Source organism: Tachyglossus aculeatus, chromosome 16 (assembly GCF_015852505.1).
Source record: "Tachyglossus aculeatus isolate mTacAcu1 chromosome 16, mTacAcu1.pri, whole genome shotgun sequence".
Lineage (NCBI taxonomy): Eukaryota > Metazoa > Chordata > Mammalia > Monotremata > Tachyglossidae > Tachyglossus > Tachyglossus aculeatus.
The window spans coordinates 23,252,515-23,274,325 of record NC_052081.1 but is presented as its reverse complement, the minus strand read 5'-3'; the positions used below and the strand labels follow the sequence as shown (position 1 = coordinate 23,274,325).

General features: G+C 47.9%; 1 protein-coding gene across 1 annotated transcript in view; it reads right to left on the bottom strand.

The window, feature by feature from the left end:
* The window catches only part of NSMCE4A (NSE4 homolog A, SMC5-SMC6 complex component), a 31,481-nt gene extending 10,127 nt beyond the window's left edge, over positions 1–21,354 (bottom strand). The window contains exons 1-6 of the mRNA XM_038758609.1: positions 21,171–21,354; positions 17,083–17,163; positions 12,931–13,061; positions 9,939–10,090; positions 8,602–8,701; positions 748–838 (exon numbers count right to left, since the gene is read on the bottom strand). Coding sequence (XP_038614537.1) covers positions 748–838; positions 8,602–8,701; positions 9,939–10,090; positions 12,931–13,061; positions 17,083–17,163; positions 21,171–21,354 — 739 coding nt within the window. The remainder of the gene's footprint in view (positions 1–747; positions 839–8,601; positions 8,702–9,938; positions 10,091–12,930; positions 13,062–17,082; positions 17,164–21,170) is intronic.
* Positions 21,355–21,811: the final 457 nt, after the last annotated feature.

The following is a 21,811-nucleotide window of genomic DNA, read 5'->3' as shown; positions in this document are numbered from 1 at the left end:
TTTATTGAGCGCTTCCTGTGTGCAGAGCACTAGGCTAAACACTTGGAAAGTACAACTGTCACATGCTGGGGGAGACAACAGACCAAGCAAGGGCAGACAGGAGCAGAAATCTGATTACACAGCAGGGCAACACGCAACATGCCTATTACATGCAGCACTCACGAGAGTGCAATAGAAGAGGAGCAATCTCATGTGCCCTCTGACCTTCCTCTTCTTCTTTCCCTCCCTTCTCTTCCTCTTCTCTATAGTGCTAGACGTAAGTCCCCCCACCAAAATATTCCACCCCTTGTTTTGGGGTCACCAAAATTTTACCAAAAAAGTAGGGTAATTCTGAGTGTTCGGTATTTCCAAAGCAAGTGCCAGTTTAAAAAATCAAAGTTAAAATTATATACCTTTGTCTAACAATAACAATATGGTTGTCAATTACCTCCCTATTCATCTCCCAGCACCTTTGAGCCATAGAATTCCATTAGCCAACTCTAGGACTTATGAATTTATATTCGCCCCCAATCCTTTATATATACTGGGTACTCAATTATTGATTTTAATTTAGCTTATTTTTATCTCCCCTGCTTTAGAATGCACTCTCCTTGTGGGCAGGGAACACGTTACTTCTTCATTCTGTATTTCCCAAGTGCCTTAGTACAGGGCCCCACACCAAAGTGGACACTCAACAAATTCTACGACTACTTTCTAAATGCAACTGTTATGCACTTCTCTTTTATTACAAACTAGAATCTAACTTACGATCTTCTTCAAAATAGGTCTGCAGAAATCCTAAAATTCGTTCTACTTCTTTTTCTGTAGCTTCTTGGTGGGACTCTTCCATTTTTTCCAACTGAAAAAAAAGGTAAAATTCAAAGAGGTACGTTATACTGTAACTATGGTTAAATAGGAAGGCATTTTTTAATTGTTGCAAAAGCTCCCCATTCCTGAAGAAAAGATTTCCCATTTCCATTGCATAAGATGCCCAGATGATAAAAATGTCAAAATAAAATACAATTAAATCGCACAACTTTTTTAAATGTACTTCAATAGAAAACCGCAGGACTGTGGCAATGAAATCAAAACTACAATTTCTCACATTTTTAAATTAATATGCTATCGATCGGAAACTTTATGTTTGTGGCCCAAGAACAGCCCCGTCTCTTCGAACCCTGTTGGAGACAATGACCCCATCGACAGCATATCCAGGAGCAATCCAACCTCATCACAGCCCTCTCCCTCCCAGGCTTTTCATTGTGCATGCCAACTCTGTATCGCACTTAAGGTTTGTCATCTACCTTGTAGATGACATTGTTATTGTTGTATAGTAATAATAATACAATAATACAATCCTTCCCTTCCCCACAGCACCTGTATATATGTATATATGTCTGTACATATTTATTACTCTATTTACTTTACTTGTACGTATCTATTCTATTGATTTTATTTTGTTAGTATGTTTGGTTTTGTTCTCTGTCTCCCCCTTTTAGACTGTGAGCCCACTGTTGGGTAGGGACTGTCTCTATATGTTGCCAACTTGTACTTCCCAAGCGCTTAGTACAGTGCTCTGCACACAGTAAGCGCTCAATAAATACGATTGATTGATCTACCTGCGTCTGCTGTCATCCTGGTGTCGGATGCCCATCTCCTATTCAACCTGCCTTGCCCCACGGCTGCCCACCTTACGGACGAGGGTAAAGGAGCTAGTCTTCAGGGCTGCCAACTGAACCCACTTTTTCTTCCCCCCTGCAGCACAAACACATCAATCAATGGTACTTATTGAGCACTTACTGTACTAGGCACCTAGGGTGGGGAAACAGTACAGTTGGTAGCTCCATATATGAACAAAGATTTCCACAGCATCAGCCTGGACCCTCTAAGTCTGACTGGGCACTGTAATAACTCCTTAATGTTCTTCTGCTTCCACAGCAGTAGCAGTAATGGTACTGACTGAGTGCTTTCTGAGAGAAATGCACTGAATTTAGCCCTTGGGAAAGTACACAGAAGCACAAGACACATTTCTATGTATATATCTGTAATTTATTTATTTCTATTACCGTCCCGCTCTAGACTGTAAGAGGACTACAATTGTTATATTGTAATCCACCAATCGTGTATCCTGCCAAACGCTTAGTACAGTGCTCTGCTCACGGTAAGTGTTGAATAAATATGATTGAGGGTGAGGGAGGAGTTCAGGCAAGGAATTTAAGGACTTTACATCTTTCTACACTGTTCTCCTTTTGAACAGAATGTTACTAATGTCAGACCCCTCCTTTTGCTTTTCCCTTCCCTAGCGGATCCCTCTATATCCCTCTTTGCCTTTGTAATTGATCCAGGTGAGCAATGGGTCTGAGATGACTGAGTGAGGCTCAGTTAGAAGGTGAGTCCGGGAAGAATGGAAATAGCAAGCTGGGGAATAATGGGCAGAGAATCGCATTCTCCATTCCTCTGAAGCCAATCTTCTACTTGTTTCTTGCTCTCAATTTTCCTGCCTTTGTCCCCCTCACTCATACTGTTCACTCAGTTTGGAAGATCCCCCACCACCAAATCTGGTATTCAAAGTGCTCCAAAAGTCCCATCTCCTCCACCCAGATTGACTGCCCAGCAATTTATGCCGAATTAAACCATCAGCCGACTTTAGAATTTAGAAACTTAACTCCATCCTTGGCACTCTTGTAGTTATGCTTACTCAATTATTTATTTCAACTACTCTTGTAAGTATTATCTTGGTCTCCCCCATTAGAGTGTGCCCTCGCCAGGGGCAAGGAACATGTTACTTTTTTATTTTTTCTTTCCCAAGGGCTCAATAAATACTCCTCCTTCGCCTCCTGTTCCTATTAATCTTACTACTTCTGGTGGACAGCTCTGACGCTAAGAGCAGGGAACTGCTTGATGCAGAGGAAGATGGGCAACCAACCGAGGCTTCTGAGGTGTCTCCAAAGACCAGGGGAGCAGAGGGGAGTTGGGATTGAATTGGGAAGATGCCGGAGACGGAGAGAGATCTATAAGAAAAGGGATATAGCAGGCTCATTCCGTAACTGTAAGCTCATTATGGGCAGAGAATGTGTCTGTTACATTGTGTAGTACTCTCCCAAGCACCTAGTACAGTGCCCTGCATATAGTAAGCCCTCAGTAGAGAAGCAGCAGGAACACGGGTTTGGGAGTCAGAGGATGTGGTTTCTAATCTCAGCTCCGCCACTTGTCTGCTGTACGACCTCGGGCAAGTCACAACCTCTCTGTGCCTCAGTTACCTCATCTGTAAAATGAGGATTAAGACTGTGAGCCCCACATGGGACAACCTCATTACTTGTATCTACCCCAGGACTTAGAACAGTGCCTGGCACTTTAGTGAGTGCTCAAAAAATACCAAAATTATTATTATTATTTATTATTAAATACCATGGACTGATAGGGAGTGTTTTGACGAGGGCTGCTGCTTGCTTCCCTAGCCCACTACCTAACCTAGGGTATCACCGACCACATCTCACGCCACTTCTTCTTCTATTTAACTCCTCTAAGAGCTATACTACTTATGACTAGGTAGCAGCATGGTGTAGTGGAAAGAGCACAGGCCTAGGAATCAGGGGACGTGTGTCCTAGTCTCAGTTCCACTACTTGTCTGCTGTGTGACCTTGGGCAAGTCACTTCACTTCTCTGAGCCTCATCTGTAAAATGGGGATTAAGACTGTGAGCCCCATGTGGGACATGGACTATGTCCAACCTAATTTCCTTGCATCTACCTTAGCACTTAGAACAGTGCTTGGCACATAGTGTTGAACAAATGCAATAATTTAAATAATTAGGTTATTAAATGCAATAATTTAAATAATTTAATAAATAATAATAATTGCATTTGTTCAACACTATGTGCCAAGCACTGTTCTAAGTGCTAGGGTAGATGCAAGGAAATTATAATTAGTAATTATTATTAATAATAATAATGATCCCCACTTTACAGATGAGGTAACTAAGGCACAGAGAAGTTAAGTGACTTACCCAGGGTTACACAGCAGACAAGGGCCTAAGCCAGGATTAGAACTCAAGTCCTCTGACTCCCAGGACCATCTTCTTTCCACTAGGCCATGGTGCTTCTCAATATGGTAATAGCGTAGCAATACCATATTACTACTCTAGGATGGAGCTGTCGATGCTGTCAATGACTGACTGATATCTATTAGAGTCAAAGGAAAACCATTCAATATGACAATACTTCAGGTGTATGCCACAAAAACAAATGCAGTGCAAGAAGAAATAGATAGGTTTTACGATGAAATGCAGAGAGCGACTGATAAAAACTGCAAGCAAGATGTGTGGATTATCACTGAGGACTGAAATGCAAGAGTTGGTAATAGACGGAAATGAAGATTGTTGGAAAATATGGCCTTGGAAATTAGAACCAAGCCAGACTTCTTGACTTCTGCAAATCAAATGACCTTTTTATTGCCAACACCTTCTTTAACCAAGCTAAATGATGACTGTACCCATGGACTTCACCAGATGAACTATATAGAAATCAAATAGACTATTTTATTTGTAGAAAGATGGAAGAGTTCTATTTTGGCAGCAAAAGCATGCCTTGAAGCTGACTGAGGAACAGATGATGAGTAAATGTGCAAACTCACGCTAAAACTGAACTCCTTATCTTCCTCCCAAACCTTGCCCTCTCCCTGACTTTCCCATCACTGTTGACGGCACTACCACCCTTCCTGTCTCACAAGCCCGCAATCTCGGTATCATCCTCGACTCTGCTCTCTCATTCACCCCTCACATCCAATCTGTCACCAAAACCTGCCGGTCTCACCTCCGCAACATCGCCAAGATCCACCCTTTCCTCTCCATCCAAACCGCTACCCTGCTCGTTCAATCTCTCATCCTACCCCGACTGGATTACTGCATCGGCCACCTCTCTGATCTCCCATCCTCCTGTCTCTCTCCACTTCAATCCATACTTCACGCTGCTACCCGGATCATCTTTGAGCAGAAACTCTCTGGGCATGTTACTCCCCTTCTCAAAAATCTCCAGTGGCTACCAATCAACCTACGCATCAGGCACAAACTCCTCACTCTCGGCTTCAAGGCTGTCCATCACCTCGCCCCCTCTACCTCACCTCCCTTCTTTCCTTCTACAGAACAGCCCGCAACCTCCGCTCCTCTGCCGCTAACCTCCTCACTGTGCCTCGTTCTTGCCTGTCCCGCCATCAACCCCCGGTCCACATCCTCCCCCTGGCCTGGAATGCCCTCCCTCCGCACATCCGCCAACTCCCTTCAAAGCCCTACTGAGAGCTCACCTCCTCCAGGAGGCCTTCCCAGACTTAGCCCCCTCATTCCTTTCCCCCTCCCCATCCCCCCCGCCCTACCTCCTTCCCCTCCCCACAGCACCTGTATATATGTCTGTACAGATTTATTACTCTATTTATTTTACTTGTACATATTTACTATTCTATTTATTTTATTTTGTTAATATGTGTTGTTTTGTTGTCTGTCTCCCCCTTCTAGACTGTGAGCCCGCTATTGGGTAGGGACCGTCTATATATGTTACCAAGTTGTACTTCCCAAGCGCTTAGTACAGTGCTCTGCACACAGTAAGCGCTCAATAAATATGATTGAATGAATGAATGAATAAAACTTAGAAAGATCAATAATGCCTTACAGCTGCCCAAATATGACCTGGCCAATATTTCCTCTGTGTTTAAGGATCATGTAAAAAATCGATTTGAGGTGCTCAACCTCACAAACAAAGAAGCAATGGAGGTTAAAAATGTCATCAAATAAAGAGACATAGTATTGCAAAAAGTGAGGAAGCAAAAGGAGCCAAAATGGATGTCAAATATAACTCTGGAAGTAGCCAGGAAAAGGAAGGAAGCAAAAATCAGAGGATAAAAGAACCTGGTTAAAGAACTGAGCCGAGAATTCCAGTGCTGTCAGGAAGGACAACCAGAAATATGACAATATATGTAAAGAAATGGAAGTCAATAACAATTGTGGATGGGCAAGATCTTTATTTCAAAAGATTAAGGAAATTAAGCGAATGTTTCGTCTTCAGACTGGCTTAATTAAAACCAAAGATGGACTAATGATAAATGGTGTCAGTGGAATGATACAGAGTAGGAAGGTATACACAAAGGAACTATACGAGAAGGAGAGCAATATACAAGAAGTATTAGAAGAAGTTCCTTATGAATCAGAGCCAACCACCCCCTTATGAATTAGATCAGTTTTGCACTATAAGGCACCTGGCTTTGAAAGGCTACTACTGAAGTGTTTTAGGCAGCTGGAGCGGAATTGGTTAAAGTCCTTACCAAATTCCATCAACAGGCCTGGCTAACCACTCAATGGCCAACTGACTGGAAGAAATCAGTTTATGTTCCAATACCAAAAAAAAGATATGCAACTAAATGTGACAACTTTACAGTTTACTTGTCTCACATGTCAGCAAGGTATTGCTAAAAGTTCTACAGTATCCAATGGAGACCTACATGGATCGTGAATTGCCCGACATTCAAGCAGGATTCTGGAAAGGACAAGGGATGCGAGATATTATTGCTGATGTTCGTTGGATAATTTAAAGGACAAGGTAATATCAAAAGGAGGCCAGCACACGCTTTATTGATTACAGTAAGGTCTTTGTATGGATCATGAGAAGCTTCGGAGAACATTAAGGAAAATGGGCATGCCAGACCATTTAATTGCATTAATACGGAACCTGTATGCCGGACAGGAGGCTACAATAAGAACAGAATATGGAGAGACTGATTAGTTTTCCATTAGTAAGGGTGTAAGACAAGGAAATACCTTATCGCCTTATCTGTTCATTCTTTTTGCCAAATACCTAATGAGAGAAGCTGGATTTGGATGAAGACGAACGGGGAGTAAAGATTGAAGGAAGGAATATAAGCTGCCTTAGTTATGCTGATGATACTACCCTACTAGCAGAAAGTGAAGAAGATTTGAGAGGGCTTATTATTAAAAGTTAAGGAACTGAGCAAAAAGATGGACCTGCATTTGAATGTCAAGAAAACAAAGATCGTGACAACTCTAAGTTTTAACACATTTATAGCGGACAGAGAGAAGATTGAAATCGTTGGCAATTTTTCTCTCCTGGGATCAATAAAGGAACTAGTAGTCTAGAAATACACCGAAGATTAACTTTTGGAAGCTTTGCTATGAAGAGCCTGGAAAAAAAAATAATGAAATATGCTGATGTATCAACTGCCACAAAAAAACAACTTGTCAATTCTATGGTGTTACCAGTGACAGTATCTGGATCTGAAAGCTGGACAGTGAAAAAACAGGAGAGAAAGATTATCAATTCTTCTGAAATGTGATGTTGGAAAAGGCTTTTGCGAATACCACGGACTGACCAAAAAAAAAAAAAAAAAAGGTTTTGGAGCAAATTAACCCAAAGTAGTCTTTGGAAGGCCAAATGACTCGACTTAGATTAGCATATTTTGGACACATCATCAAGGCCTAATTCTCTGCTGAAGAAACTAATGCTAGGAAAAATCCAGGGAAAACGTGGAAGAAGCAGACCAGCAGCTAGGCGGATAGAAACCATAACAACGCGAGCCGTTAGCAAGGATGCAGATTATGGCCGAAGATAGGACATTCTGGAGAAAATATATCCATGGAGTTGTTATGAATCGAAAGTGACTCGATGCGATTTGATAACAATAATACAGAGCTGTATTATATCATAAATATGATTGAATGAGTATAACCGCTTTAATTCCGAGAGTGGGCCAAGAGTCATAACTGAGCAAGCTGGGTATCATTCTTGCAGGGCCTGGGGCTGATATTGTTCCTTTGTATGTGTGAGAGTGTGAGTTAGTGCGTGAGTGGGTGTATGCGTGTGTATTTCCGTGATGTTAACTACTGGAGTTTGACATGCAACTAGTTCTTCCATAACAGGTGCCTTAGGCGACAGTGGAATAAACAGTTTTTGTGCCTGTGGCCAGCCTTAATCTGGGCACACAGAGACTTTAAAAGAAGCTTTCCTTAATTGGGGGAGTAGAGGGGCTTGTCAACAAGGAAACCCTAGCGTCAGATGAGTAGGGACTGACATACAGGCTAAGCAGATGGGGAAGTGCACTTCCACAATCAGAGCTCTGAAAGGGATCTCAAGAGGTCTCAACCAGACTAAACCACCCAGGGCAGATGAATTATTTATGGATTACTCATGTATGCTGTATATATACATTACATAAATAAATCATTCACCCAGGGTACTGTAGTCATTTTATAATAATAATGGTAGTCTTTGTTCAAAGTGTCGTCTATGTGTCAGGCACTGTACTAAACACCGGGGTAGATACAAGGTAATCAGATCTGGCACATATATCAAAGAGGTATCAAAGATCTCCAGAAACACAACTTCCCTTGGTATAGCTTGTTCCAGTTTGTCATTACCTATTCATTGAGAAAATGTCTGTAGAGCCCCACACTCTCTCATTCCGTCACCTTCATGCCCGTCACCCCAGGCCCAGATCCCCCACCCACCCAAATTCATCACTACCCATGACTCAGAGCACTAGATGGTGCCAACATTAAACAAGTGCTTAGTACAGTGCTCTGCACACAGTAAGCGCTCAATAAATACGATTGAAAGACACCGACCTCCGCAGGCATTGCCCCTGGTACGTCCGTTCTAGCAATTTTTTTCTGCCGTTCAAGCCGTTGTTTTGGTATGGGAGGATCAGTCTTGAATGAGCCCAGCCTAATTCAAGAAGGAAAAAAAATGCTTACCCACACATACATTTCACAGCATAGATAACTATATAGTTTAGACTTTTCGGTACAGCAAAAAATGGTCTTTACAAATGGTAATCTCATGTCCTGCTCTAGCTAAGAGTTCTATCATCTTCTCTGTAGATGCTACCAGTAACCTGTGATAATCTATTAGCAATAACCGTTGGAATTCACCCAGCTGTTATTTCTGAAGGAAATTCCCAGAAAATCATAATATGAGTAGAGTCGTTTTTCATATTGAAGCTCATAGGTTTACATTCACCATTAACTGCTTCTAAGTGGATTCTAATACATTTTCACAATAAATAGAATGAGAAAAGTGACTAAGTTTAGAGAATTTTAAAATTACACTGCCTAGGTTTTCAGTTTCCTAAACATATAAAAACCAGTAACTTTCACCTTTATTTCATGTTTTGGGTTCTCCACAGTTGTAAGCTCATTATGGGCAGGGAATGGGCTGCTAATTTTTGTATTTTTTTGTACTATTTATTTTTATGTGCCAAGCGCTGTACTAAGCGCTGGGATAGATACAAACTAAGCAGGTTGGGCCCAGTCCCTGCCTGCTATGGGGCTCAGTCTTTATCCTCATATTTCAGATGAGGTAACTGAGGCAGAGAAGTAAAGTGACTTGGCCAAGGTCACAGAGCAGACAAGTGGCGGAGCCGGAATTAGAACCCAGGTCCTTCTGACTCCCAAACCCGTGCTCTATTCCCTAGGCCACACTGCTTCTCCCAAGCACTTAGTACAGTGCTCTGCATATAGTATGAACTCAATAAATACCACTGAGTGATTTCAAGTTTATCCAAAGTGCTCTGCACACACTAAGTGCTTTAGTACTATCATCATCATCATCATCATCAATCGTATTTATTGAGCGCTTACTATGTGCAGAGCACTGTACTAAGTGCTTGGGAAGTACAAATTGGCAACATATAGAGACAGTCCCTACCCAACAGTGGGCTCACAGTCTAAAAGGGGGTAAGTTTGTACTTTGTAAAGTACAGTAAGTAAAGTAAAGTGAAGTAAGTTTGTAAAAGGGGGTAAGTAAGTACTATTACTACTACTTGGCAGCCCCCTTTCTTCTGTATACCTTACTGCTTCATCCACTGCATGGTCAATAATATAGACTTCATGCTTGAACTCTATGAATTCCTGTAAAAACTGCAATACCTGCAAATGTGGAATTTTCCCCCGTATAATCTTACATGAAGTGGAAAGTCGGAGCTCTTTTCAAGTGCTTTTCGGCTTCGGATCCTAATTTGTGCCAGGCATCAAAAGGCAAGAACCCACTGACAAGGGATTCGTTGTCACTGTCACTCTCTGCACCTTCTAGACGATTCAGACCCATGAATGTGAGCTGCAGAAACAGAGAAAAATTATTAGGCCGCCAGAGGGGCAAAACAACCACATTTCTGAGTCTCCACTGTTTAAATAAAAATGTGCTAACAATTCACTGCTGCTCTATTACGAGGGAGTTTCCGATAGCCAGGCTACTGATAGACCATTACACAGTAGTGGTAGCTGACAGAGCTCCGACTGAGTCCTTCTGCACACTCATGCCTGTCCCACATTCCCACTTGTCTGAAATGGCCACCTGCAGATTCGGAAGAATCTGGAAATGACGGGCCAGTCCAAACTGGACCAAACCAACTTCATTCAAATTTATGATGCTCTTGGTCCTAACTGGACCTGTTTCTCAAGCTTGTTCTGACGAGGCGCTATTCTGCTCACGTGGTCCTCCCGGAACCCAATTCTAGGTCCTCCCGCTGGCCTCTTAAGCCCAACCCGGCTCGGGAGCCTGTGGCCAGTCTCTTCCCCGCCGGCCCCTCAGGAAGCTCTCCGGCTGGAAATGAAGAACACACACCATCTTTGCCCAAAGAGCAGTTTGGAGCCCCAACAGAGTTTGGGATGGTGGACGGAGTAGATTGAGGTAAATGGCCCTACCAGTTAACTCCTCTGAAGATGTCTAAAGTCCAAGCCCAGCCAGGGCATGCTGGGACACCAACCTCTTTCTCCCTTGCCCACCTACCGTAATGCAGGCAGTCAGCAGTATACCAAACTTACTCACATAACTGCCCCACTTTCTTAATGTGACAAAAATTAAGCAAAAAGGAGTGAGCTTACTACACAGGTCATCAATTGGTGGTATCTGATGAGCACTCACTGAGCGCGAGGCACTGCAACAAGCACTTGGGCTTAGACTGTGAGCCCACTGTTGGGTAGGGACTGTCTATATGTTGCCAACTTGTACTTCCCAAGCGCTGAGTACAGTGCTCTGCACACAGTAAGCGCTCAATAAATACGATTGATTGATTGATTGATTGACAGTAAGGACCATTGGTTGACCTGGCCAGGGGCTGCACTTGTGCCTGTCTCTGCTCCCCCTTTCCCACCATGGCAGCTCTGACTTGGTTAGCCACTTTTCATGATGGCACGGGCTGAGAGAGGGCAACGAGAACTTTACTGTCCCCAGGCCTGCCCAGGGGCTGTGTCAGTCAGTCAGTCAACCATAATTATCGTGCGCTTACTATGTACACAGTACTAAGCACTTGGGAGAAAACAATGTAACAATAAATGGACACCTTCCCTGCTCACAACCAGCTTAAAGTCTAGAGGGGACAAGCAGCAAAACCGGCAATGTGGCTCTGCCCCCGGGCCCTCCCCAGGTTCCAAGGGTTTGGCCAGTGAGCTGCTATGGCTACTCATCCCGCCCAAAAAGCTGAGGGGAATAGGAGGCTCGTGGCATCACCCCCGTGGCCCCGGGTCAGTAGGGAATATTGCCGGTGACCAGGACTGACCTTTTCAATTCACTACAAGAAAAAAATGAATCCAGGTCTATACTGGACTGGTGCCAGCCCACTACTACCATAACTGATGCACTCCGGAGTTCTTGGCACTGTCTGCAGCATTGTCCAATCGCTGCAGGCAAGTCAACCCCCTCTGTCCACCGCCTCTTCCCTTGGCTCCACTGACTTTGGCTCTCCCTTTCAAGCAGTCCCTCCGACACCACCCAGCACCCCGAACTCGGGCCCCGCACCCCTCCCCGCTCCAACCCAACACTCAGTATCTTCTCCAATTTGAGACTAGAGAGGCACCCAGTCAGCCCTGTCACAACAAGCCTTACGGAGCGACTTCCCTTCCTGCCCGACTTCTCCTCAACAGGCCAACAGAATGAAGGGAAGAGGGTTCATGGCTCAAGGGAGCACATGCATTACTAGTTAATTACTAGTTAAGAAAGAGGAAAAAAAGACCCTGTTTCTTGTGGGCAGGGAACATGTCTACCAACTCTATTGTAGTGTACTCTCCCAAGTGCTTAGTATAGTGCTCTGTTCACAGTAAGCACTTTATAAACACTATTGATGGACTGAAAAGAAGGCTGAGTTTGGGTGGGGTGCAGGAGGAGGACAGGAAAACCGTTTGGAATAAGGAGCAGGAAGGAAGTAGGCCAATGGGAAATGAGGAAACTGACATTGGTGTAATGACTGAAGCTCCATCAAACAAGAAGGGTGAAAAGAGAGGACCAGGGTGACAGAAGAAGAGGGGGTGCTGAGGTCGAGCATGGAGAGGGCAGGAAAACCGCCAGGAACAGGGAGTTGAAGGGGCAGGATTTATCAAATAAACTGACTTATCCGTAGGGCTGGCTGCCATGACAGAGCTGGTTGTGAAAGAGAACCTAATTAAGTGCACGTAAATCTTTACGAAAATGTCTCCCACAAAACGGCCACATTTTCAAAGAACATAACCCTGCTGTACCATGGGGAATATCTGAGGAATACAGTTGAAAAAACAAAACAAAAAGGAAACTTGGAAAGCTGAATAATGAATTTTTGAAGGAAATAAACTCTCAGTAAGGACACAGAACAGCCAGAGAGCTTACCACTGAAAAGAAAGTAAAATACAACGAATAGTGGAATAAGAACATTTCTGAGAGCCAGAGGACCTGGGCTTTAATCCCAACTCTGCCAACTGCCTGTGTGGCCTTAGGCAAATCACTTAACTTTTCGTTGCCTCATTTGCCTCTATTCTCTTTCCTACTTGAAATGTGAATCCCATGTGTCCCACCTGACTTGTATCTACTCCAATGCTTAACACCTAATAAGCACTTAATAAAGACAAGATAAAAATTACGGGAATAAGTTAGGTTGTTAAAATTATTCTCATCAACTACTGAATAGGGCGAGGTAGGTTTAGACTTACTAAATCTTCAGCAAATGCTGCCGGGTCAAATATCGTCATATCAGAGCGCAGCTGATTAGCCTTCTCTTTTCCCAAATCTGAAGCCAAAACTAGAAACTGGGCATCTAGTGCTGCCTCTCTTGCTCGGGACACTATTTAGAAGGAAAGAAAATCAAAATGCTTTAGAACAGTGAAACGAAGAAACTCAAATTTTTAACTATGAAGTTGTAGCAAGCAATCCTATTTATTAAGCATCCACAGTGTGCCCAGCACTGTAATAAACGCTGGGAAAAGGTACACAGATGAGAATGAGATTTGGTCCTTGTCCCTCCAGGGGTTCACAATTTAAGAATAAAGGGGAAGGTTTGCAAAGGCCCCCTTTTCCTCAGCTCCCCCTCCCTTCCACATCACCTTGATTCACAACCTTTGCTCTTCCCCTCGCTCTCTGCTCCACGGCACTTATGTATATATGTATATATCTATAATTATATTTACTTATATTGATGCCTGTTTACTTGTTTTAATGTCTGTCTCCCCGCTCTAGACTGTAAGCAGAACCGTACTTTCCAAGCGCTTAGTATAGTGCTCTGCACACAATAAGCCCTCAATAAACATGACTGATTGAATGAACGAATGATACATATGGAAGGGGGAAACCAAAAAGAAAAAAAGAACCCTGAAAACGCACCCCTAAAAACAACCCAAAAAAGGACAAGAATAAAAATCATGGGATCAAAACAGTTCATTATCTATGGTATTTGTTAACCACTTCCTCTGTACCAAAAACCGGGGTGGAGAGAGGAGAATCAGGTCATTGTGGTTAATGACACAGAGTTTCATGCCCCTCACCTCCCAGGCAGGCAGTGCAGTATTGAGAAAAAGCGTGGCTCAGTGGAAAGAGCACGGTCTTTGGAGTCAGAGGTCATGGGTTCAAATCCTGGCTCTGCCAATTGTCAGCTGTGTGACTTTGGGCATGTCACTTAACTTCTCTGTTCCTCAGTTACCTCATCTGTAAAATGGGGATTAAGACTGTGAGCCTCCCGTGGGAGAACCTGATCACCTTGTAACCTCCCCAGTGCTTAGAACAGTGCTTTGCAGATAGTAAGTGCTTAATAAATGCCATCATCATTATTATTACTATACCGCAAAGGTGACCAGGCTAGGAAACGAACCCCATCCATCTCTCAGCACATCACACCCCACCTCACCTCCCTATCCACTCCACCCACTACTGATGATCAAATTGTTGCTGTCAACTCCACCCTCTCGACTCCACTCAACTCGCTCGCTCCTCTATCCCTTTGTCACTGTGGCACCACTAACCCACAGCCCTGTATCACTGCCACTGTCCAACTCCTTCACTCTTATGCTCGAGCTGCTGAACGCTGCTGAAGGAAGTCTAAACACCAGGCCAACCTTGTTCACTTTAAATTTATCCTTTCTTGCCTTAACTCTGCCCTCTCCTCTGCCAGGCAAAGCTATTTTTCTTCCCTTACTGACAGCCATGCCCATCACCCCCGTCAAATGTTCCGGACAATTAACTCCCTCCTCAGGCCCCCTGTTCCTCCCCCTCCCCTATCCCTCACCCCCAACGATCTGAACACCTACTTCATTAGGAAAATAAACACCATCAGGTCTGAGCTCCCCAAAGTCACCCCTCCCCCTTCTCCATCCCCACCGCTCTCTACTCCCTCCTTTACTTTCCCACCCTTCCCAGCACTATCCTCAGAGGACATTTCCTCCCTCCTCTCAAGTGCCACCCCCTCCACATGTGCTTCGGACCCCATTCCCTCTCACCTTATAAAAACTCTCATCCCTTCCCTCCTCCCCTCAACTTCCATCTTCAACTGCTCACTCTCCAACAGCTTCTTCCCCTCTGCCTTCAAACATGCCCACATCTCCCCCATCCTATAAAAACCCTCTCTTGACCCCACTGCCCCCACCAGTTATCGCCCCATCTCCCTCCTGCCTTTCCTTTCCAAACTCCAAGAGCAAGTCGCCTACACTCGCTACCTCGAATTCGTCTCCAAATTTCTCCTGGACCCCCTCCAATCTGGCTTCCGTCCCCTCCATCCACCAAAACTGCCCTCTCAAAGGTCACCAGACCTCCTTCTAGCCAAATCCAATGGCTCCTACTCTACCCTAATCCTCCTAGGCCTCTCAGGTGCCTTTGACACTACCATCCCCTTCTCCTCAACACGTTATCCAACCTTGGCTTCATGGACTCCATCCCCTCCTGGTTCTCCTCTTATCTCTCCGGCTGTTCATTCTCTGTCTCCTTTGTGGGCTCCTCCTTCCCCTCCCATCCCCTTACTGTAGGGATTCCTCAAGGATCAGATCTTGGTCCCCTTCTATTCTCCATCTATACTCACTCCCTTGGTGAACTCGTTTGCTCCCACAGCTTCAACTAGCATCTCTACGCAAATGGCACCCAAATCTACACCTCCTCCCTTGTTCTCTCTCCCTCCCTGCAGGCTCGTATCTCCTCCTGCCTTCAAGACATCTCCACCTGGACGTCCGCCCTCCACCTAAAACTCAACATGTCCAAAACTGAGCTCCTTATATCTTCCCTCCCAAACCCTGTCCTCTCCCTGCCTTTCCCATCACTGTGGACGGCACTACCATCCTTCCCGTCTCACAAGCCCACAACCTTGGTGACATCCTTGACTCCGCTCTCTCATTCACCCCACACATCCAATCCCTCACCAAAACCTGCCGGTCTCGTGTTCATAATATCACCAAGATCCACCCTTTCCTCTCCATGCAAACCACTACCTTGCTTGCTCAATCTCTCATCCCATCCCGACTGGATTACTGCACCCGCATCTTTCCTGATCTCCCAACCTCCTGTCACTCCTCACTTCAGTCTATACTTCACTCTGCTGTCTGGATTATCTTTCTACAGAAACACTCTGGGTATGTCACACCCCCTCCTCAAAAATCTCCAGTGGTTGCCTATCAACCTTTGTATCAAGCAAAAACTCCGAAATATTTGCTTCAAACCTCTCCATCACCTTGCCCCCTCCACCTCACCTCCCTTCCCTCCTTCTACAGCCCAGCCCGCAGCACACTCCACTCCTCTGCCGCCGCTAACCTTCCCTCTGTGCCGTGTTCTCGCCTGTCCCACATCCTACCTCTGGCCTGGAAAGCCCTCCATTCTCACATCCACCAAACTAACTCTCTTCCCTCCTTCAAAGCCCTACTGAAAGCTCACCTCTTCCAAGAGGCCTTCACAGACTGAGCACCCCTTTCCCCTTGCTCCTCCTCCCCTATTGCTACTACTCCCACCCTCTGCTCTACCCCCCTCCCCACCCCACAGCACTTGTGCATATATGTACATATTATTCTATTTACTTTATTAATGATGTGTGTATATCCATAATTCTATTTATCTACTTTGATGCTATTGATGCCTGTCTACCTGTTTTGTTTTGTTGTCTGTCTCCTCCCTTCTAGATTGTGAGCCCATTGTTGGATAGGGATTGTCTCTGTTGCCGAATGGCACTTTCCAAGCACTTAGTACAGTGCTCTGCACAAAGTAAGCACTCAATACATATGACTGAATAAATGAATGAATGAACCTATTACTACAGATCTTTATGGCAGGAGAGGCTATGCTGGGGCTGCAGCCGAGACTGCGCTCCCTGTTCGGCTCTAAGCCATGGGGGACCTTCAACTCGGCTCCTCTGACAATAAGCCATTATGTGCTTACTCTGTGCAAAGCACTGTACTAAGTCCTGGGATAGATACAAGATCTCCAGACCTGTCCCTATCTCTGTCTCTCATGGGGCTCACAGTCTAAGTGGAAAGAAGAACAGGAATTGAATCCCCATTCTTTAAAGAAACTGAGGCCCAGAGGAGTCAAGTGACTTGCCCAAGGTCACACAACAGGCAAAGGAGGGATCAGAACCCAGGCCCTCTGACTCCCGGGCCCACGCTCTTTCCATTGGGCCACACTGCTCTCCTGGCCACTGTACCCTATTGTTCTCATTGTCATTTTTTCCAATGTGTTTGTATTTTAATCATTTCATCCTTCCTTAATTCTGTTGCCAACCCTCCTCCCCCCTCACTCCCCAACGCCGGCACTGGGATTTTTCCCAGTGCTTAGTTCAATTCTCCAGAGTTAAGTGCTTAATAAATACTATTACTGCCACTGCAAATATTGAAAATTACCTCCGGTGAATAGTTTGTTGGCTTCTTCAAGTGCTTCTGTTAACCTATTGTTTCTGGAACTCAGCATTACCTCACGATTCTCTAGTCAAAAGAAAACCATTTGATTAAAAGACACTTAGAAAATACAGACATTTGATTTTAATCATATTGAATACAGAGAACAGAGTTCATAAAAATTTCACAATTCAATTATGCTTTTCCAGCATTTTCAAAATTACTCAAGTCCTTTATAAGTTACGCTGACTTTCAAAACTGCATGAGGCAAAGACAATCATGTGAAGGGATAGAAATCTTTAAAAGGGAGCAGTCTTGGATACTGAGATCCTCCCCACCAGGGTTGGAGGAAGCTGGAGAGCAAGATAATAAAATCCCTGTTCCACCACTTGTCAGCTTTGGGCAAGTCACTTAACTTTTCTGTGCATCAGTTACTTCACCTGTAAAATGGGGATTAAGACTGCAAGCCCCACGTGGGACAACCTGACTACCCAGTAACTACCCCAGTGCTTAGAACAGTGCTTGGCACATAGCAAGCGCTTAACAAATACCATCATTATTATTTCCCCCCTTCTGGACTGTGAGCCCGTTGTGGGCAAGGACTGTGTTGCTGAACTATACTTTCCTGCTTAGTACAGTGCTCTGCACACAGAAAATGTTCAATAAATATGACTGAATGAATGAAAGGAGTGAGACGGAGGGAGGCAGACAGGAGGTAGGGAGAGGAAAATCAGGCAGGAGGGGAGTCAGGCGGAGGGAATAGGAGACTCGGGAACATGGGGAGGGTCTCTGGGAGCTCATTGTGGGCAGGGATTGTCTCTATTGCTGTATTGTACTTTCTCAAGTGCTTAGGGTAGAGTGCTCTGCACACAGTAAGCCCTCAATAAATACGACTGAATGAATGGGGAAAAGTGGGTCAGGGGTGTGGGAAGAAGCTGCGTGGGTTAGTGGCAAGAGCAGGGACTTGGGAGTCAGAGGACCTGACCTCCACCACTTGTTTGCTGTGTGACCTTGGGCAAGCCATTTGACTTCTCTGTGCCTCAGTTACCTCATCTGTAAAATGGGGATGAAGACCGTGAACCCCACGGGGGACAACCTGATTGCCTTGTATCTACCCCAGCACTTAGAACAGTGCTTGGAAAATAGTAAGAGCTTGACAAATACCACTGTTATGACTTTTAAATGGGTCAGGGATGTGGGGTGAAGGGGGTCAGGGATGTGAGGAGGGGGTCTGGGAGGTGGGGAGAACGGAATCAGGAGAGACAGAGAAGCGGGTCAGGGAGGTGGGGAGAAAGAAGGGGGTCACAAAGGTGAGAGAAGAAGGGGGTCGGGGAGGTGAGAGGAGAAGGAGATCAGGAGATGGTTTTATTGTCTGTCTCCCCCTCCTAGACTGTGAGCCCGTTGTTGGGTAGGAACCGTCTCCATATGTTGCTGAACTGTACTTCCCAAGTGCTCAGTACAGTGCTCTGCACACAGTAAGTGTTCAGTAAACACGATTAAATAAATGAATTAATGGGGAGAAGGGGGTCAGGGAGGTGGGGAGAAGGAGGCCTAGGAAGTGGGGAGAAGGGGGCCAAGGAGGTGGGGAGAAGGGTGTACGGAGGTGGGGAGAAGGGGGCCAGGGAGGTGGGGAGAAGGGGGCCGGGGGGGGTGAGAGGAGAAGGGGGTCAGGGAGGTGAGAAGGGGGTCAGGGAGGTGAGGAGGGGGCCAGGGAGGTGAGGAGGGGGTCAGGGAGGTGGGGAGAAGGCAGACAGGGAGGTGGGGGAAAAGGGGGTCAGGGAGGGGGGGAGAAAGAGGCCAGGAAGGTGGGTCGAAGGGGGTCAGGGAGATGGGGAGTAGGGGGTGAGGGAGGTGAGAAGGGGGTGAGAGAGGTGGGAGGAGAAGGGGGTCAGGGAGGTGGGGAAAAAGAAGGGGGTCAGGGAGGTGGGGAGAAAGAAGGGGGCCGGGGAGGTGGGGAGAAGGGGGCTGGGGAGGTGGGGAGAAGGGGGCCGGGGAGGTGGGGAGAAGGGGGTCAGGGAGATGAAAGGAGAAGGAGGTCAGGGAGGTGAAAGGAGAAGGGGGTTAGGGAGGTGAAAGGAGAAGGGGGTCTGGGAGTTGAAAGGAGAAGTGGGTCAGGTAGGTGAGATGAGAAGAGGGTTAGGTAGGTGAGAGGAGAAGGGGGTCAGGGTGGTGAGCAGGGAGTAAGAGAGGTGTGGAGAAAGAAGGGGGTCAGGGAGGTGGGGAGAAGGGGGTCAGGGAAGTGGGGAGAAGGGGGTCAGGGAGGTGGGGAGAAGGGGGTCAGGGAAGTGGGGAGAAGGGGGTCAGGGAAGTGGGGAGAAGGGGGTCAGGGAAGTGGGGAGAAGGGGGTCAGGGAGGAGAGAGGAGAAGGGGGTCAGGGAGGAGAGAGGAGAAGGGGGTCAGGGAGGTGGGGGAGAAGGGGGTCAGGGAGTCGGGGGGAGGAAGGGGTCAGGGAGGTGGGGAGGAGGTTGTAAGGAGGTGGGGAGAAGGGGGCCAGGGAGGTCGGGGAGAAGGGGGTCAGGGAGGTGGGGAGAGAGAAGGGGGTCAGGGAGGTGGGGAGAAGGGGGTCAGGGCGGCGGGGAGGAAGGAGTCAGGGAGGTGGGGAGGAGGAGGTCAGGGAGGTGGGGAGAAGGGGGGTCAGGGAGTCGCGGGGGGGGGGGGAGAAAGGGGAGCAGGGAGGTGGGGAGAAGGCTGTAAGGAGGTGGGGAGAAGGGGGCCGGGGAGGTAAGAGAAGGGTGTGGACAGGGAGGGGGGAAAAAGGGTGTGAGGAGAAGCGTGTCAGGACGTGGGGAGAAGGTGGCCGTGGGGCTGTGGAGAAGGGGGCCACGGGGGTGGGGAGAAGGAAGGGGGTCGGGGAAGTGGGGAGAAGGAAGGGGGCCAGGGAGGTAGGGAGAAGGGGGTCAGGGAGGGGGAAAAAGGGTGTCAGGATGTGGGGAGAAGGGGGTCCATGGGGCTGTGGAGAAGGGGGACACGGGTGGGGAGAAGGGGGTCAGAGAAGTGGGGAGAAGGGGGCCAGGGAGGCGAGGGGAGAAGGGGGTCAGGGGGGGGGGGGGAGAAGGGGGTCAGGGAGGCGAGGGGAGAAGGGGGTCAGGGGGGCGAGGGAAGAAGGGGGTCAGGGGGGTGAGAGGAGAAGGGGGGCAGGGAGGTGGGGAGAAAGAAGGGGGTCAGGGAGGTGGGGAGAAGGGGCAGGGACATGGGGAGAAGGGGGTCAGGGAGGTGGGGAGAAAGGGATAAAGGAGGTGAATGAAGAAGGAAGTCACGGAGGTGGGGAAAAGGGGGCCAATGAGGGGGAGAAAAGGGGACCAGGTAGGTGGGGAGAAGCATTTCAGGAGGTGGGGAGAAGTGGGCCAGGGAGGTGGGGAGAGAGAAGGGGGGCAGGGGGGTGGGGAGAGAGAAGGGGGGCAGGGAGGTGGGGAGAGGAGATGGGGGGCAGGGAGGTGGGAATAAGGGGTCCAGGGTGATAAGGAAAAAGGGGGTCAGAGAGGTGGGGAGAAAGGGGGTCAGGGAGGTGGGGAGAAAGGGGGCCAGGGAGGTGGGGAGAAAGGGGGCCAGGGAGGTGAGAGGAGAAGGGGGTCAGGGAGGTGAGAGAGGACAAGGGGGTCAGGGAGGAGAGAGGGGAAGGGGGTCAGGGAGGTGACAGGACAAGGGGGTCAGGGAGGTGAGAGGACAAGGGGGTCAGGGAGGAGAGAGGAGAAGGGGGCCAGGGAGGTGACAGGACAAGGGGGTCAGGGAGGTGACAGGACAAGGGGGTCAGGGAGGTGGGGAGGAAGAAGGGGGTCAGGGAGGTGGGGAGAAAGGGGTCATGGAGGAGAGAGGCGAGAGGAGAAGGAAGGCACAGAGGTGGGGAGAAGGGCGTCGGGAGGGGGTTTTGTTTTCTGTCACGCCCTTGTAGGCCGTGAGCCCGTTGTGGGATGGGGATCGTCTCCATACGCTGCCGACCTGTACTTCCCAAGCGCTTAGTCCAGTGCTCTGCACCCGATAAATACGACTGAATGAATGAATGAATGAGCGGGGAGAAGGGGGCTGGGTCAGGGAGGTGGGGAGGACGGGGTCAGGGGCGTGAGGCGGGATGTTGTGGGAGGGCCCGGGGGGCTCACGCTGCACGGTGTAGATGAGCTCCCGGTACTGGTGGCGGATCAGCCGGTGGCTCCCGTCGTCCCCCTCGGCCGCGGCCCCGCCGCCGCCCTCGGCCCCGCCGCCGGCCTCGGCCCCGCCGCCGGCCTGCTCCGGGGCTCCTCCGCCTCCTCCTCCTCCTCCTCCTCTTCCTCCTCCGCGGGGCATGGCGCCGCCAACGCCGCCAACCTCCGGCCCCCGACGGCCCGCCTGTCCGTCAGCCGCCTGTCCGTCAGCCCGCCCGCCCGTCAGCCGCCTGTCTGTCAGTCAGTCAGCCCGTCAGCCTGTCCGTCAGTCAGCCCGTCAGTCCGTCAGCCCGTCAGCCCGCCCGCCGAGGGGAAACGAGACCGCTCGCACGGGCCCCGCCCCCGAGGGAGCGCCGCGCAGCGCGGCCACTTCTCCCTCTAACCCCGCCCGCTCGGGGACAGCGCCCCCTGGACGTCGGAGGCCGCCTTGCCGAGGCCATCGTCCTTTCCCTGACTCAGCCGGCTCCAGGACAGCGCCCCCTGGAGGCTCATTCATTCACTCATTCATTCATTCATTCATTCATTCAATCAATCAATCAATCAATCAATCAATCAATCAATCAATCAATCGTATTTATTGAGCGCTTACTGTGTGCAGA